Source organism: Panthera tigris, chromosome D3 (assembly GCF_018350195.1).
Source record: "Panthera tigris isolate Pti1 chromosome D3, P.tigris_Pti1_mat1.1, whole genome shotgun sequence".
NCBI lineage: Eukaryota > Metazoa > Chordata > Mammalia > Carnivora > Felidae > Panthera > Panthera tigris.
The window spans coordinates 388396-406736 of record NC_056671.1 but is presented as its reverse complement, the minus strand read 5'-3'; the positions used below and the strand labels follow the sequence as shown (position 1 = coordinate 406736).

Sequence of the window (18341 nt, the reverse complement as noted above, 5' to 3'; positions counted from 1 at the left end):
ACGGCGACGGCGGCCGCTCTGATGTGACGTCACGACGAGTCCGAAGGACACAGCGCACAGACAGGCACCGCGAGGACAGCCGCACGAGGACGGCCGTGTGTGGCACCGGGGCGTCCCCACGAGGCCACGGAGGGCTTGCCTGCTCCAGCTGCTGCTCGAGGGACGCGGCCGCGGCCGCCACCTTCTGCAGCTGCTCCTTCTCGCCCTCGAACTCCTCCAGCCTCCGCTGCAGATCCTCCTCCACCATCGTCTTGGCCTCTTGGATCTGCGCAAAGGCAGCCTCCTGGTCCAACATGTCGGCCTGAGCACAGGAAACCGTGCTGTTTAAAGAGCAGGAAGACCCGCCACCCTGGGGAGAGGCCCTTGTCTGTCACCATCACGTCCCCAACCCGCAGGCAGAGGAGCCCGGGGCCAGAGGGGCCAAAGGCTGGTGACCTCCGGCCGTCCAGTCCACTCTGCTGACCCTCGGGACCGGCTGAGGGAGAAGCCAGCAGGCAACCCAGGTTTAAGAAATGGGACGAACCGGGGTGCCCGGCTGACTCTTGACCCCAGGGTTGTGCGTTCGAGCCCCGGGTTGGGTGTTGAGATGACTTAAAGCTTAAAAAAAGAAAAAGAAAGAGAAAGAGAAAGAGAAAGAGAAAGAGAAAGAGAAAGAGAAAGAGAAAGAGAAAGAGAAAGAGAAAGAGAAAGAGAAAGAGAAAGAGAAAGAGAGAAAGAAAAAGAAAAAGAAAAAGAAAAAGAAAAAGAAAAAGAAAAAGAAAAAGAAAAAGAAAAAGAAAAAGAAAAAGAAAAAGAAAAAGAAAAGAAAAAGAAATGGGATAGAGTGCTGAACGACACCCCCATGGCTGCCTCTGCCGTGAAGACGGGCTGCAAGGTGTCCCTGCTTTGGGGATGTGCCACTGGGAACACTGTCACTGAGCTGGTAAGTACGGATGGAGTTCTTTACAATTTGCTCACGCAGATAAGATCCAACGCCTACGTGTGTTTCCCGAGGAAAAATGTCAGCTTCTAACTTAAATGTTTCCAGGTCTTTGGCACCAGGCCCCTGCCATGACGCGATTCTCTTCTGTCACCCGCCTCACCCGTGAGGACACGGGGGCACGTGCGGAGAAGCAGGAGAGGGGCGAGCGCCAGTCACGGGACGCTGACTTTCCACATCCTCAGCACAGAAGCGCCAGGCCACACGCTGCCCAGACCTTGTGCACCTTCCTTCCTTCTTCCCAACAAGCCTACTGAGCAGGTGTCACTGTCCTCATCTCATAAATCAAGGGAACAAGGCTCAGAGAGGGTAAGGAATGGTACAGGGTCTCACAGCTAAGGAGAACAGGCCAGAGCTACTGCCCCCACTGCCCGGGAAACAATCTGCAGGTGCAACTGGCCACATCCTAAGTCGCTCGTGTGCTTGCTGGGGGGCCAACAGAAACACAAGCTGAGTGCTCAGAGACAGGAAATGCTTACCACTGCGAGGCTGTCAGAGACACGGCATCTCAGAGACACACGCACTACCCTCCTCCTGCCCACCTGCTAGCCAGCACCTTCCCAACCGCGGGGCCGAGTGCAGGGCTCCAGGCCCACACAGTTAGTGGAAGATAAGTCACCGCCGGCAACTCAGATCAGACAGACGGATGAGTTTCCAGTGACGTGAGGAACAGAACTGCCGAACCCTGAATCGCTGTCACTTGTCCAAAAGGTTAGTTTAATAGACATCTGAATGGATAGAGTATTACTGTTTACGCACACCCATCTGTAAGTTTTCTCAACCTTGACGAGTGTCGCAGCGTGAAAAGAGCAAGCCCCAGAGCTGCGTGGCCCTCACCTCGATGCCCTGGAGCTGGATGGCAATGCGCTCCTTCTCCTTGATGGATCTGTGCTGGGTTTCCGTCAGCTGGTGGGACAGGGACACGTTCTCAAGTTTCAGGTGCTCCAGGAGGCCTGCCTGGGTCATCTGTCCAACCTTCAGAGAAAAATTCCACAAGGTAGAAAGTGGCTAGATTCCAGACACAAGCACAGCCCGGCCCACCCCAGAGGCCATGAAAGTGAGGGTCCTATCCAGTGACAACCGCAGGGGAAACTGTTCCCCAGGACCCTACTACACAGGGCTCACTGCCCACCCTCCTGTCACCCATCCTGACACTGGGGCTGTCTGTGTGTGCCGAAGAGGGGCAGGCTGGCAGCCCGGGGGCCAGTGGTCAATACCCCCAAGGCTACATACGCACTTTGTAGCAAAACCTACACAGAAGTTCCTGCTGAAGGGATTATCTGAGGACCCTCAAGGTGAGGGCTCTCACCTGGATGGCAGGGACAGCAGCGGCTGGAATTTGCCCCAAAAATGACCTGTCCAACTATGACCGGCCACATCTCACGCCTTGGCCTCTCAGTGCCTAACTGTCCGAGATACTCACCAGGCTGACCCTGGCCATTCCCAGGAAGCAATCCAGCCTGGGGTCAGACCCTGGCTGTCACAGACTATTAGACCTCCTTTGACCCACCACCTCTTACAGAGAAGGTGCCCAGCTTTACAGCACAGCGTGCCAGCCCCAAGAGGGGGCTCGGTAAAGAGAAGCCAGGGGACACGGCTCTGTGACCGGACCTTCGAGCACATTACTTCCAGATACAAGGTGAACACTCGTTGACACTGTGAGATGCCACATGTGACCACAAGTTGTGAATTTTGGGGTCTCAATGGAAGCTACCCAGAACAGGAGAAGGTACCATTTGCTGGGACTGTGTTTTGTTTTGTTTTGTAAGTTTCCTTATTTCAAGGCATCCCTACACCACACGTGGGGCTCAACACGTAACTCCAAAATCAACAGTCACATGCTCTTCCAGCCGAGCTGGTCGGGTGCCCCTGCTGGGACTTGTGTTTTAAGGCAATGAAAGAATAAAAGCCACTCTGCTCTGTGCTGCCTCCTGAATGTGCCTGGCAATACTTCCGTGTTACCAGGGAAAGAGGGGGAAAACGTCCTCACCCAATCAGGAAGGCGGATCCTGGAATCTGGAGGTGCCTAAGAAAGTCAGGTACAGCTGACTCTCCTCCCCGGAGCCCCTCCTCCACTCTGCCCTCCAACTTCATTTCTGACTCGGGGCAAGACACACAAATGTAGCTTCCTTAACTGTTTCGTGTCTCATGTAAAGGCACCATCACTGCAAGCTTGCGTTAACGTGCATGGTGATTTATTTCCAAGTATGTTGGAAGTAGAACAAATATGTACCTGCGGGGTCCTTTACCTTGAAACATACGTAACAAATTTAAGAACATTTCTAATTCATATATTTGTAGACTGTAGATTTTTTTTTTAATGTTTATTCCTTTTTGAAGGAGAGAGACAGAGTGTGAGTTGGGGGTGGGGTGGGGGGGCAGCGGGCAGAGAGAGAGGGAGACACAGAATCCAAAGCAGGCTCCAGACTCCAAGCTGTCAGCACAAAGCCCAACGTGGGGCTCAAACCCATAAACCACGAGATCATGACCTAAGCCGAAGTTGGACGTTCAAATTACTGAGCCACCCAGGTGGCCCCCTGTAGATTTTTTTAAGTTTATTTACTCATTTTGAGAAGGAGAGAGAGTGTGCAAGTTGGAGAGGGGCAGACAGAAAGAGAGAGAAAGAGAGAGAGAGAGAGAGAGAGAGAGAGAGAGAGAGAGAGAGAGAGAATCCGAAGCAGGCTCTGCATGGTCAGGTCAGCGTGGAGCCTGATGCAGGGCTCAAACTCAAAGACCATGACATCATGACCAGAGCTGAAGTTGTACGCTCAACCGCTGAGCCACCCAGGTGCCCCTAGATTTTGTTTTTTATGTTTATTTATTTATTTTGAGATAGCGAAGCAGGGGAGGGGCAGAGAGAGAGGAAGACACAGAATCCAAAGCAGGCTCCAGGCTCCGAGCTGTCAGCACAGAGCCTGACGCGGGGCTCAAACTCACGGACTGTGAGATCATGACCTGAGCCAAAGTCGGACGCTCAACCAACTGAACCACCCCAGCGCCCCTAGGTTTTATTTTTTAAAAGAGCATTTAGTGGAGTTAGTATTTTATATCTTCTACCTGAGAATTAAAGTTTTAGTCAATCTATAATATTTCATCCGAACAAAGAAAACCAAAGGGAGAGAGAGCAAAACCCGTGTCTGCATTCAAGAAGAAGACAGAGGCTGACCAAAGCACCACTCAGCACCCTCCTAATCAACCTAATTAGTCCAAGGCCCCAAGACTTGGAGCAAAGTGCCTTTCAGCCACTTGCCTGTCATCCTGACCGCCTCTGGAGCACGATGAGCCCAGAGCAAGGGGCCTTGAGGGAAAGTGCAGAGACCAGCATTCCTCTGCAGCCTGGACAGACACCTGCCCTCCCCACCCCCCAGAATCCGAGGCTGACACGCCTGCACCCCAACAAAATGGAGGGCAGTGGGAGAGCTCACGCCGCGAAGACCTGGTGGTCAAGGAGCTGGAGCAGAGACCAGCTCCAACCAGGAAGGGGATGCACACTGTGCCCCTTGTGTGTCAGAAACCACGTCCCAGGAGGGCAGCGACCAGGGCCCAGAGCTGGTGCCAGAGTCCCCAGACCCGGGCAGACGTGGGTCTGAGAGCTGGGTTCAAACCACGACAGGCGCCCCCCAGGGGGGGCTCGTCACAGAACGAAAAATGATGCAGCAGAAGCCGTAAGACCCCTTGTGTCAGAAGGTCACGGACGGCGGCTGCTCCGCAGGCTGGAGAAGAAGCTAAATGAGCGGCGAGCAGACTTTCCCTAAAGGCAACCGTGAGACCTGAAAACAGAAGGACTTAATTTAGGGAAAAGGCCAGGGTCCCACACGAGACCCGTCCGGGGCCGTACCTGGATGTGGGCCATCTCGCCCTGCAGTCGGACCCGGGCCTCCTGCGCCAGGGCGAGCTGCTGCTGGTACCACTGCCGCACGTGCTGCAGAGACGCGATCTCGGCCTGGGACGCCTTCAACTTGCTGCTCAGCGTGGTCCGCTCCAGCTGCACCTGCTGTAGCTGGCTCTGCAGGCCCGTCATCTGCTGTCGCAGGTCGTGCACTGAAGGCAAGCACAGCAGCTCAGGGCACCCACTCCTCAGGAGCCCGCAGCTCCGCACCGACGCCCCACGCAGACTCGGTGTCTCCCCGCGGACGCCCCACACAGACTCGGTGTCTCCACGTGGACGCCCCACACCGTGTCCGTCTCTCCACGCGGACGCCCCACGCAGACTCAGTGTCTCTGCAGAGGTCACACTGCAGTTGTGGATGCTGAACCGTGGCTCCCGGAGAAATACAGGAGTGAACGGATCAATATACAAACCTTGTCTCGTGAGCTTGTGTACAAAGGCATTTTACCTAATCTGTACTTTTGGCCCATCGATACTGAACTCACAGCCAACGGCACCGTAATTCACGCCCGAAGGAAGCTCACCGAACACACGGAACTTCCTCCGTGAGACACGTCACAGACGTCTCACACTTAAGAGCACAAGATAGTGCTTGGACTTCACTTTAAATACAAAACCTCCCTACAAAGCACAAAGACGCAGAGGCTCTGACACTAGACCGGACAAGGGCACCCGCTCACACAGGAGAGCAGAGCACCGCCTCACCCCCTCAGCGGGAAGCGTGAATGTCAAGCGGCACCAGCCGTGCTCAGCGCTGCACCTGCCTGCGACGGACTGTCCTGCTCCAGGGTTACCGACAAATCTGAGTGTGCCCGTGAACGCGTAACTACAGACCTGTGGGTACCGAGGGCCAACCGCGTGCCCGCAAAGCCACTGCGGGCGCCCAGGCGGCACCTGGTATCGTGCTAAGTGCTAACTGCACCAAAACCTGGCTCACTGACGTGGTCAACTCTTGCCACTGATGAGGGCAGAGCGGGAGGAAAGGGGGCAGGAAGTCACGGATGACCTAAATCACAGTGCAAACCAAAGTGGCCAAATATTAAGAAAAACACCTACCATTCTAAAGACAGTTCCCAAAAATTAAAAAACAGACAAGAAACCATCTCAGTTTAAGAGGATCCACGACCTCTTGTCTGAAATTCTTGGCGCCTGATGTGTTTCAGAGTTCAGACTGCCAGCACCTCAGAAAGGCGACCCCAGCGAGAACCACAGGAGACACGCCGTCAGCTCCACGAGGGCGTCCACACCGCACTGCGGCCCTGTGTGAGTGCGGTCAGTGCCGCTGCCCGACGGGCTTTGGTCATCAGGCCTCGCAACCCAGACTTAACGATTATCTTGGTGCTCAGCGCTTCCCGGATTTTATAATTTTCTTAAGGGACTGCGTATCAGGAAATGCCCGAAGACTGAAAACAGTCTGTGGCGTGTTTCTCAGCCAAGCAGTTTCTTCTTTCTGGTGCCAGAAAAGTCTCCGTCACAGCAGTCTGTCACTCTTTGTTTTCTGTCATCACATCTGAAGCCCCGTCTCACGGCCTTGTGGCCCTCCAGAGCAGCCCCCCAAGCCACCCCTCTGTTCTGCGAGGGGAACCTCGTCTGCCTGGCCTGCACCAGAGGCTGTGAGGTCTGGGCCAACCGTGGCTCTCCGCTGCCCCCTGCCCTGCCCCTCCTCCTCCCGTCAGCCAGCACGGAGGTGCTGCGAGCACGCGGGCGGTGCTGGGCACCCAGCGGGGTGTGCGGCACACGCCCCAGGATGAGAAGACGGCGCGAGGACAGGGCTACGACAGGTTCTCTGTGCACAGCCTGCCGCCACGTCCCTCCGACACCAGCGTCCCACTTGTCTCTCCCTCCAGAGGGGACTCCCGCAGGGATCCACCACCGCCAAAAGCTGCACTTAAAGTAGGAAACACAAAGCTTTACTCAGCAGCAGCGTCGGTTTTCAATCTTTTAAGCACAACCTGCCGTTCTGAGGAAAAAGCGAGCAGCGCCAGCCCCCGCACGACAGGCTTTGAAGGCGGAGCAAGGTAAGCGACGTCACTACCAACTAGCAAGGGTCTAGGGTTCGCTCCAAGACCTGAGTCCGCTCCGCCCCCCACCTGCCGCGCTCACCTGTGTTGTCCTTGCTGAGGATGCTCCTCTGCATCTCTTCCACCTTGGCCACGAGTCGCTGGTACTGCTCCTCGGCCAGCTGCAGGTCGCTGTTGGACGATGCCAGGCTGGCGTTCTTGGCTTCCAGCATGTTCTGCAGGTCAGTCATGGCTCGCTCCAGGTCCCAGCAAGACTGCTTCAAGGTGTCCACCTCCGAACTGAGCGAGTCCTGCTTCTGCTGGCTGCTGTGGCTCTGCTCCACCTGTGCCTGCAGCCTCGTGCTCAGGGCGGCCAGCTGCGCCTGGAGCTCCGCCTTCTCTTTAAGTGCCTGGACAGACCCCCAACCGGAAAGCGACTCTCAGACGAGTCACTGCCACCCGTGCGTTAAGAGCGCCACCGAGAGGCACCGGGGAGACTCAGAGGCCAGCACCGTGTCTCCTGGGCTCGCAGCTGCTCTCGCACCGACCGCTCTCCCGGGAGGAGGCAGGTCCTCCACACAGGCCTGAGGGGCAGGAGGGGTGACCGGAGCCGCTCACGCTCTGCGCGGCAGCGCCCGAGCTGTGCGAGCACCCGCTCGCCCGTGAGGACGTTGGAAAACACATTTGTTCAAAAAAGAAACGAGTGCGGCACGGCGCACACGCACACACCCCAAGAAAGAACACCAGGCATGCCGAGGGAGCCCCACGACGAGTGCCGTCAGATTCAGATCTGGGACCGTGCCTCCCGGGAAAGGCCCCCTGCTACTGCGCACGAGGGGCTCTGAGGGGCTCCAGCCGGAGCCGCTGGGCATGGGGCAGCCCGAGGCCCGGCCCGGCGCTGGGTGGCGGCACCGCAGGGACACGGTGGGTAGGACCAAGGGGGAGCGAGCGGGAGGTGGGGCCTCCACGAGCAGAGGCCTTCGGGCAGCAGAGAACGTCTGAGAGACGGCGGGAAGGCACGTGCCCTGTCTGCCATCAGCATCTCCCGCCCACCCAAAAATCCATCTGTGAGACGTGTGGACGGGAATCCCAAGGTGCAAAGACGGGCAGACAAACGCACGTCAACACGCGTGAGGGGAAGACCAACACGAGGAAGACGAACGTCAAATTCAGCAAACGGGACGACAAATACCCCAAAAATCCAGTTAGGTGAGCAAACACAATGAGATTCTGCAATAATAACAACTTGGATTTTAACAGGGCGGCCAGAAAGGATCACACCCGCCACAATCCACACAACTCAAGAGCAAGTCAGTATCCTAGGAGGGCGAGAAGGTAAAGTAAAATAAACACAACCAAAGGTTCCTACATCACTCACGGGCCGGAGGTGCAAATGAAGCAGAAACGCGCTGGATGAGGTTCTACAGGGACAGTGACAACCACGTGCCACCACAATTCACCTTGAAATCGCAGCGACCACCACCAGGTTTACGTGCACAGAGGGGTCGGTCTGCGTCCCTGGACCACGTCATTCAACAAACCACACCAGGCTCGAGAGGAAGCTATTCCCGCCACGAGCCGCTGCCCCACACCCTGTGCTGGGACGCGCTCCTGAAGGACACCCATGCTGCCGCGACACTGCCTCTGTGCCCGTGTGTCCCCTGCCCCCCACACCAAATGGACACAGCTGAATTCAACTCAACAGATTTACCCCACTTGCCAAGGAAAACTGAAAATTAAGGGGCAGAAATGGTTTTCAGGAGTAGACTGAACAGATACAGCAAAGCTCACGTCAGAGAAGGCAGAACCCGCAGCAGAAAGTGTTCAAGGGGCAAAGAGGACACTTTTACCAGTGTCTTTTACGGCGAGACCCGCCAACGGGACCGTCGGGCCCGCATCCCAGAGTCAGGACCGACATACAGGGAGACACCGAGCCACGCAGGCGGACAAAGGGTGAGGACACAGAGGACTGAGCACCCAGCCCGCAGGCGCGCACATGCGTCCCGAAGCCGTGGCGCCTTGCCGGCCTCCAGCATCCGTTACCTGACTGGCCTCTAAAGACAACGCCTCCAGCTGACCCTCGAGTCTCATCTTGTCTTTCAGGGCCTGCAGCACCGCGTCGTGGCTCTCCGCGGCGGAGCTTTCCAGGGACACGCTGGGGGACAAAGGCACAGAGCATCAGGCGCCAGCTCTCCTCACGCATCCAGAGTCTCTGGGCTCCCCACAGCGCCGCTCCAGTCCCCGCCACATGATAAATACAGTTGGAAGGTTTCAGTGGACCACTAACGCTCTTACAAACGCTCCCAAGAAACCCTCTGGGGAGCTGGTCAGCCCAGGGAAGTATCCGTGCAGCTTTAGACATGAGGCTACGTAGATACGGGAAACAGCATCCCTCAACACTGGACGCGGTTCCTGACCTGCTCCCGCGTCTTACGGAACGACAGAGTTGTGTATACAGAGACGTTACACACTCAGGACGTGACGAGGAGAAACCCAGCACCGCCGGTCGGCTCTGGCGGTGGAGGGAGCACCCACCTGCTGCAGATGCTGTCTGTCCGGCTCCGCGTCTCCCCGTTGACCTCCCGTCCCTGGTCCTGGTGCTCGGCCGCCGCAGCCTGGAGGACATCCGTGATGGAGGGGAACTGGCCCAGGGCGGCGGCGGCGATCTCCCGGCCGTTGACCACATAGGAAGCGTCGCGAGTGCCCACGGGGTCCACCAGAAGCCCGCGCGTCCCACGGGTAGACACGCTGCTGAGGGAGGAGCTGTCGCTCTCGTTCCCGTCAGCCTCGGACGTGTTGTCGCCCGTCAGGGACGCGTTCTCCAGGTGGTCCTCGGCCTCAGGACACGGGCTGACCTCGGACACTACTGACGTCACGCTGCTCCGGCTCTGCTTCAGGGCGCCCCCGGCGGTGTCTGCGGCCGGAGCGTTCCCACCACAGCTCCCGGCACTGGAGTCTTCTTCGGTTTTGTAATCGGCCAGAGACCGGATTTTGCTTGGTTTGGAACTTCTTTTCCCCTTGGGATGCGCCAGGAGCCCCAGGCTGCCCACCTTCGGCCCTCGGGGGACACTGGTGCGCAGGAAGGAGTACTCCTTTGTCAGAGCCACCGGGCTGGCACGGGGCAGGGCCTCCGGGTTCAGCATGAGCTCCGGGTCGAGCGTGCTGGACAGTCGTGCTCTGGCCGCAGGCTGACTGCACTGGGGAGGAAACCAAAGTACAGAAATCACGTCTACGAGTGACGGCAGCGTTCAAACCTCGCGGCCCGAAAGGCTGCACCGGCCACCCTCCCCGCGCCAGCCCCGGGCACGCGCCCCGCACGACCAGGACCGCACGGCATTCCCACGTGTCCGGCAGGCAGGGCCTCACAAAGCTGTCCCGTCAGCCCCGCGCACGCACTCTTCTCGACAGGCTCGACCACGTCCACATCCAAAGCGGCCCTGCTGGGTCACAGCCACCTGAGACGTACGATCACTCAGGGGCTGAGGAGCCGCGCTTCCAGGTATGCACGCCTGCTCGCGCCGGACCGCTTGAGACTCCAAACCATTGCCGTTTCAATGTAATTCCTAGGTATTTCATCATGCTGTTGCCGTAAATATTCGCTTTTCCCACTAATTTTATAACTAGCCGTATTAGGCTAACTGTTGATTTTTTATACTTGTATTTTCAACTGACGATTTTCTGAACCCTCATTATTTTAATAATTTAAAATACATTTTAAGGTTTATTTTATTTTTGAGAAAGAGAGAGGGGGGAGGGGGGGGAAGAGAGAGAGAGAGAGAGAGAGAGAGAGAGAGAGAAAGCAAGCACACGCTGTCAGCACAGATCCCGACACGGGGCTCGAACTCACCAACTGTGAGATCATGACCTGAGCCGAAGTCAGATGCTCAACCTACTGAACCACCCAGGTGCCCTTATTTTATAATATTTTAATATATTATAATTTTTTTCACTTGATTCTCTAGAGTTTTCCAAGGCATTATCAATACCTGCAAATAACATTTCTCCTCTTTTTCAATATTTGTATCTCTTATTTCTTTTTCTTACATTATTACTTCAGCTAGAGCTTCCCTAACGGCTTTGAATGAGACAAAGGATGACAGAAGATAGTGTTCCTTGATGCTATTTCAAAATGACTTTCTCTTAGAGACATAGCCAATCCTAGGTTTACTCCACAAAGTCAGTGCTATCCCAACAGGGCAGGGGGTCAAGGAGGAGAAAGGGAACCATCTCAAAATGATCCTGGGATGTGACGAGAAGAATACCAACTAGTGAGCAAAAATAGCTAAAAAAGACGGGGCGCCTGGCGGTTCAGTCGGTTAAGCATACAACCTCAGCTCAGGTCTTAATCTCACAGCTCGTGGGCTCGAGCCCGTGTCGGGCTCTGTGCTGGCAATGTGGAGCCTGCTTGGGATTCTCTCTCACTCCTCTCTCTCTGCCCCTCCCCCACCCATGCTTTCTCACTCTCTCAAAAATAAATAAACTTTAAAAAAAAAAAGAAAAATGAACAAAGACTGACACAAACACGCAAACAACTAACACGTAAAAGGTGCTCCCCGACAGGAGGTACTGTTGTTTTCACCTGTCGGAGGACAAAAGCTCAGTGTTTGTTGTTTTAACGTTGCCAAGGATGGCCAACACTCACAGTCTCATCCCTGCTAACGGGGGTATAAACCAGTCCAGCCTAGCCAGAGCACACTGAATATCCAACTAACAAATACCTAAAGCCTTCTCCCGATAATGTGAAAGTCAACGATTTGCCCACAAGAATATAACCAAGACGCAAAACGTTCACTGCGGCATTGTTTGCAATTTCAAAAATGTAGCAACAACCGGAATGCTGACCACGAGGTTGGTTAAGGAAATGCGGGTAGACTACTGCATAGGGTGAGGCGGCCCCCACTCTGCACTCAGGACACAGGGAGGAAGGCAGCATGGAGAGCTTCTCATCATCTACGCCATGTGAGGATGACGTCTGAACTACGCTCCTCACGTAAACGAAATATTCCTAAAGAAATACCCTTCTGTTTCTCCTTCAGTAGTTTTTGTTCACTTGTTTTGCGTATTTTGACTTTTCACAAACACCTTTTCAGCAGCTACTGAGATGATCCTAGGCCCCTTCACGTGGACCTACCCCCATAACCCACGATGAGGTCTGGCAGATTCTCCCAGTCTGAACCAACCTCAAAACACCTCTCCTGCAGTCATGGATACGCAGACAGGTGGTGCTGACTGGTCGTGAGCACGTCACACGCCGCACACACGGGCCTCTGCACTCACACAGGCAGCCGCGGACCCCAGTGCAGCCAGACGTTCAGCTCTAAGCTTCGGTGACAGCCGTGCGGCGCCAGGCCGTGGGGACTGACTGAGACTCCGGTCCTCACACCGGACCGCGCCTCCCCAGGCTGCATTCTGCCCCAGCTGGCCCTGCCCCAGCATCTTGCAGCCACCCTGCCTTCCTCGCTTCTGAGCAAGCAGGGATCATAACTTGGTCAGACCAACGTGTGACAGACACAATGCCTGTTTCCATCACTTTGAGAGCGGGTATGTTACTGAGGGCTAAGAAAGTATCCTTCCATGTAAAGTTATTATTTATTTAAGTAATCTCTACACCCAACATGGGACTCAAACTCATGACCCTGAGATCAAGAATCACATGCTCTTCTGACTGAGCCAGCCAGAAGCCCCCAAAAGTATCCTTCCATTTAAACCACCAGTTATGAGGCACCTGGGTGGCTCAGCCGGTTCAGCCATCTGATCCTTGGTTTCGGCTCAGGTCATGATCTCACAGTTTGTGGCTCAAACCGCATGTTGGGCTCTGTGCTGACAGCTCAGAGCCTGGAGCCTGCTTGGGAGTCTCTCTCTCCCTCTCTGCCCCTCCCCCTTCACTCGTATGTGTGTGTGTGTGTGTGTGTGTGTGTGTGTGTGTGTGTGTGTCTCAAAAAAAAAAAAAACAAAAAAACTTTTAAACCACCCGTGTTATGTGTATATTAGATAATTTTTTAAGACAAAGAGTGATGCTAAATTTCACATTTAGAATCCTACACTGAACTCCTGACATATTAATCACCTAATGTTGCATGAAACCACACAGGCCTCTAGAAGATAGAGTGTGGACAGGCCCTTGAGAAGGGGAGTGTGGATGATCCCAGGGTCGTGGGATAGAGCCCCGCGTCAGGCTCTGTGCTGGGCACAGAGCCTACTTAGGATTCTCTGTCTCCCTCTGCTCCTCCCCCGCTCATGCTCTCACACACACACACACAAGGAGACTCACTCTTTCCTGCTGGCGCTTCACCCTGTACTGTTTGAGCTGTTCTTCGAGCCGTCTCCGAGCCTGAAGTCGGACCTGCTCCTCCTTCTCCAGGGGCAGGGAAGCCTCTGTTGAACCTGCCGTGGAGGAACGACCACTTAGTGACTCGTGACGCACGAGGGCACAGAGGACAAACCAGAACAGTGGCTTGGCTGTTCCCATTCAACTACCAATTAGATATGATTTAGCTCCAAACAACACACAGCCGTCCAGTTTGAAAGAGCTATTTCCAGATGGAGACAATCGTGAGCTTCGGACACCGACCACAGACCAGACGTGCCCGGTCAAAGACTCACCGGTCGAGCACAGGGTCTGTGCTCACAGTTCCCTAGAGGCGTCCAGCTGGGAAAACGGACACAGGTCACCCGTGGACTTGTAGTAACAAGATAAGTAAATCTGAAGTCAGTGCCAGAGCCGATGTTCTGAGGTTCAGGGACCCTCAGCTCCCACTTGGCTCCGACCACGCTTGTGACTTCACACAGGCGCACACAGAGAGCAGTGCCGACGGAGCGGGGCCCAGGGACGGGGGACGTGAGCCACCCTGGCATGTGGCCACGGTCACCAGACATGCCTTCTTCACATGGTTACATCTAGGGACACAATCTGACCCACAGCTCGTCTAAATCCCTACAGTGAGTCATGTTACAGTACAGCTTTGCAAAATCAGAAGGTTCTCATACAAGCAGTGCTCGGAGGTTACTCACTAGGGAAAAGCACTGTCACAGGGACGCATTCGGGACTCACCTGAAAGTGAAGGCCACGCAGGTGTCCCCGCGAGGCCTGGGGCTGGTTACCTCAGTTTCCTGACAGAGGCGGCTCCAGGGCAGGGGCCATGCTCGAGGACAGAAGGGGAAATGACAACTTTTGGGGCCAACAACAGATTTTAAAATATCTCAAAACCCCAATCTTTATTTTGGGTAATAAAAGGGCTGAATAGAAAGCAAAAGGCACAATGGCCCCAGGGTTCCTTCACACACAGCAGACGTGTAGACGTGTACACAGCACGCCGCCACACACACAGGCAGGGTCGGCTGCTGCGCTGAGAGCAGGAAAATGTCACAATTTAACCACTTTATAGACCGCATCATCTTCAGATGTGGATTCTGAGGAGATCAGCAGCCGTTGTCTTACATAATCCCTCAGACCTGAGCACAGGCCAAGAGCATCGCTAGGAACTCACCGAGTTACCACTAATGTGTGTGCTTATCACCGAAAAGATCTAGTAGTTTTCACAAGGCTCAGGGGTCCATGTGGGAAAACCCTAGGTGTCTATGGCCTCAAGCAGGGAGCCCCCAAGTCAGCAGACTGAGGGTTGGGTACACACTCACCAAGTGAGCACCTGGCATTAGGGCTCACAAATCCCTACGGTCAAGAATCCACACTTTTATATGGCATCTCTGGATTTTAGGGTTGACAGTTAAAATTTATTTTAAGTAAGCTCTATGCCCAACGTGGGGCTGGAACTCACAATCCCAAGATCAAGAGTTGCACACTTTGCAGACTGAGTCAGCCAGGCGCCTGCCCTAAATGTACAGAATTTTTATAAAGACGCTGCAGCCCTAGCAGAATAACGTCTGTGGAGAAAAGGGCAAACAATCCAAAAGAAAAATGGGCTAAACAAATCAGCAGACAATTCAGAGAAACGACCCAATGGCCAGCAGGTGAAGAGTGCCCGAGTGATCAGGGAAGCATAAGGAGCACAGCGCCTCCGGGCACAGCCGCCCAGCCGGTGGCGAGAGTGACAGTAGGGCCTGTGCGTGCAGGGGGGGCCACGTCATCTCACGGTCACATCTCAGCGGCCACAGGCCTCTGCATGACGGAGGTAAAGACGCCCCCACCTCTGACCAGGAATTGCACTCCTGGGACAGAGCCTACAGAAACTACAGCGGCGACACCGGGCCCACGGGCGCCAGGGTGCTCTCGCCAGCGCCGGGGGTTCCGGCCAACGAACAGAAGTGGAGACCCACCCGGCCACGCACGGGGCCCCGACCAGCCTCAAAAGCAAGAACATGGAGTCGCATCAGACAACCTGGGGCGACCTCCACATAGCACTACGGAAAACACAGGATGCTACAATTGACTCCCTTTGTAAAAAACGACCAAAAACACCCGAAACCTGGCTGTTTAGAGGCCCGTGAAGGGTCATGTGAGAATGTGGCTTACTTGGAGGGGAGGGAACGAGGTACTGAAGGGGAAGGAGAGGAAAAACAGCGTGTGTGGTACGATCCCTTTATGTAAAATTATGTATGTCTGTGGAGGAAAAACGTGTTGGAAAGAGGCCTGGACGTTTCTAGGGTTCACAGTCTGCCAGTTTGTGACCTGTTTGCCCCTGGGTCCCCAGGGGTAAGCGCTCATTAAAATGATTCATAGAAGAAAGATTTTGAAGTTTAACTCCCCACTGTCTGCTCACCGTCCAGCGTAAGACATGCCGTGCACAGTCCCTCGAGCCCAGACCCTGAGCCGCACCCTCAGCGTGACCACGAGGGAACGCCGCTTCTCTCCAAAATGGAGCTGCACGCAACACGCACAACCCACCACAGCGACAGGCCGGTGAAGACAGAGGGACGAGCAGTGAGCGTGTCTGGAGGGTGGGGGGCGACGGGGGCGCCGCAGGAGGAAGGGGAGGGCAGGGAGGAGCCGGCGGGAACGGATGCTTACACAGTTGTGTTTCTTGCATAGGAAGACTGAGTCTGAGGGACTGCAAAGCTTCTTTTCTAACACTGCCCTCAGCACCAGTCCCCTGAGACTTCCTTAGGTTGTCATGGAAATCAGCCACACCTGCAGAGGCCTCGGGACCCAGTGGGCTCGTGGCGGGACCAAGAGGCGATGCAGGGTCCGGGAAGAGTGGCGTCGGCCCGTTCTGACAGGTGTCCCCCTTGCCAGGTCCATCCGGGCCTCGCCCTCCATCTGCGGCTCGATGGGCCTCGACACTGGCACCTGCAAGAGAGAGTGTGCTGAGCCATCACAGTGTCAACCACGAGAGGCAGCCGCATTTCAGACATGCAGAGAAGACGGGACAGAAGAGACTCCAGACGTGCGAGCACGAGCCATCTCCAATGTCCTAGGAGACTGTTCACTCTGGCGGCAGAGCAGGCCGGGCTCTCCTCACGTGGGTGTGGGGATCGGACAGCTGCTCGCCTGCCAGGGCCAGACACCCTCATCCGTGGACCACCCTCACCCTCCGCCCAGTGCTTGTGGAATTTAAGTAGTAATCTTCCTTCTCATTTAAACAATGAGGGACACCTGGGTGGTTCAGTCGGTTAACCATCTGACTTTGGCTCAGGTTATGATCTCATGGTTTGTGGGTTTGAGCCCCGTGTCGGGCTCTGTGCTGACAGCTCGGAGCCTGGAGCCTGCTTCGGATTCTGTGTCTCCCCCTCTTTCTCTGCCCCTCCCCTCCCCACTCGTTTTCTTTCTTTCTTTCTCTCTCTCTCTCTCTCTTTCTCCAAATAAATAAATAAACTTGAAAAAAAATTTTTTCAACAAGACCAATGAGAAATCTTATGGAAGTCTGCTTTTAAAAAACAGCAAAGGAAAATAAATGCTGAAAACACAGCTGATAATGTTTCTAACAGACACCGGTGACACAGGGCTGATTAGTCATGCCTCACATTTACAAAGGAATAATTCCAAAGTCATTTCAAAGCATAAGTGCATCCTCCAAAACGAGAAATCTAAGGTAAAGACGTAGATTAACTGATCAGAACACTTATGCCAAAGCTGAGCACAGAGTCAGAATCTGAGGACAAAGAGACTGTGCTACTGTTTGATCGACAGTTGTTAGATAAACACCCAAGTTTAACCAGTGATGACCATACATGCACATAGCAAGCTCAGTTTCACCGCTAACATTATTACATGTGGATTTGTCATACACTAACTAAAATCTATTTCCTTGTCAAAAGGAAAAAAAAAAAAAGACTTCTTACAATTAAATGATTTTTACCTTCCTTGCCCCCTCACCCTGGTGGGGGAGCCAGTCGGCAGTCAAGAACCAAGATGGCGCCTGGAGGGAGGGAAGGAGGATCCAGGGGTCTCTGGGTGTGGTTCCAAAGGTACCTAAGTGCAGCAAGGCCTCAGCGTCCTATGGGGATCCACATCACTTGGATCCCACGATGTACCCAGTATGAATCCAGGGAACTCCCCTTTACCCAAGCAAATTCAAAATGGGTTTCTGATACTTGAAATGTGAGGCCCAACCAATACAGCTACTCACTGTCATGCCTCCCCAAGAGGAAAAACAGAATACAAACGGGGCACCACAGTCTCAAAGCAACAGTGAGGAGACCGGACCACAATCCTGACCTGACCTCAATTCTTACTCAAACAACCCTTTGGCGCCATGCTGGGTGAGGGGTTAGGGGAGCCTGCATTTCAGATACTAGATTATCATTCTGAGGAGCTTACAGACCTAGAAGAGTCTCTACATCTTCCTGTTTATATGACAAAGTAGTTTTTTAAGCATTATATTGCACTTTTTTTTTTTTTTTAATTTTTTTTTTAATGTTTATTTATTTTTGGGACAGAGAGAGACAGAGCATGAACGGGGGAGGGGCAGAGAGAGAGGGAGACACAGAATCGGAAGCAGGCTCCAGGCTCCGAGCCATCAGCCCAGAGCCCGAGGCGGGGCTCGAACTCACGGACCGCGAGATCGAGACCTGAGCTGAAGTCGGACGCTTAACCGACTGAGCCACCCAGGCGCCCCAACACTTTTAAAAAAACCTAACAGAGGGGCGCCTGGAGGGTTCAGTCGGTTAAGCATCCGACTTCAGCTCAGGTCACGATCTTTTGGTTTGTGAGTTCAAGCCCCTTGTTGGGCTCTCTGCTGTCAGTGCAGAGCCCACTTTGGATCCTCCGTGCCCCCTCTCTGCCCCTCTCCCATGTTCTCTTTCTCCCAAAAATAAACGAACATTAAAAAAGAAAAATCTAAAAGGCCAAAAAAAGACCACTGTTCCCAAACACAAGCCAAACTGCAGATAGATAACAAAGATGATGAAACAATAACAAACAAGGGCCACTAGCACTTCCTACTGTGTCTGAGGACCTGTGTACCATTTCTTTCAGCCCTCGTGACCACCCAAGGGTGCAGGCACCAGTAATCTCCCACTTACACGAGAAGAAAGTGAAACGAGATCGAACAAGGCCCTGCTCGAGGGTTCACTGTCT

At 54.4% G+C, this 18341-nt stretch overlaps 1 protein-coding gene across 5 annotated transcripts in view; it reads right to left on the bottom strand.

The window, feature by feature from the left end:
- GOLGA3 (golgin A3) overlaps positions 1–18341 on the bottom strand; it is a 42161-nt gene that overhangs the window by 17053 nt on the left and 6767 nt on the right. For 3 of the 5 annotated variants that reach the window (XM_042961957.1, XM_042961958.1, XM_042961959.1), the window contains exons 3-10: positions 15834–16112; positions 13140–13252; positions 9404–10065; positions 8912–9023; positions 6972–7278; positions 4818–5020; positions 1817–1954; positions 140–301 (exon numbers count right to left, since the gene is read on the bottom strand). In XM_042961957.1, the coding sequence (XP_042817891.1) occupies positions 140–301; positions 1817–1954; positions 4818–5020; positions 6972–7278; positions 8912–9023; positions 9404–10065; positions 13140–13252; positions 15834–16112 (1976 nt within the window). Of the gene's footprint in view, positions 1–139; positions 302–1816; positions 1955–4817; positions 5021–6971; positions 7279–8911; positions 9024–9403; positions 10066–13139; positions 13253–15833; positions 16113–18341 lie in introns of those variants that run through there. The other 2 variants (XM_042961960.1, XM_042961961.1) reach the window with 2 other exon arrangements.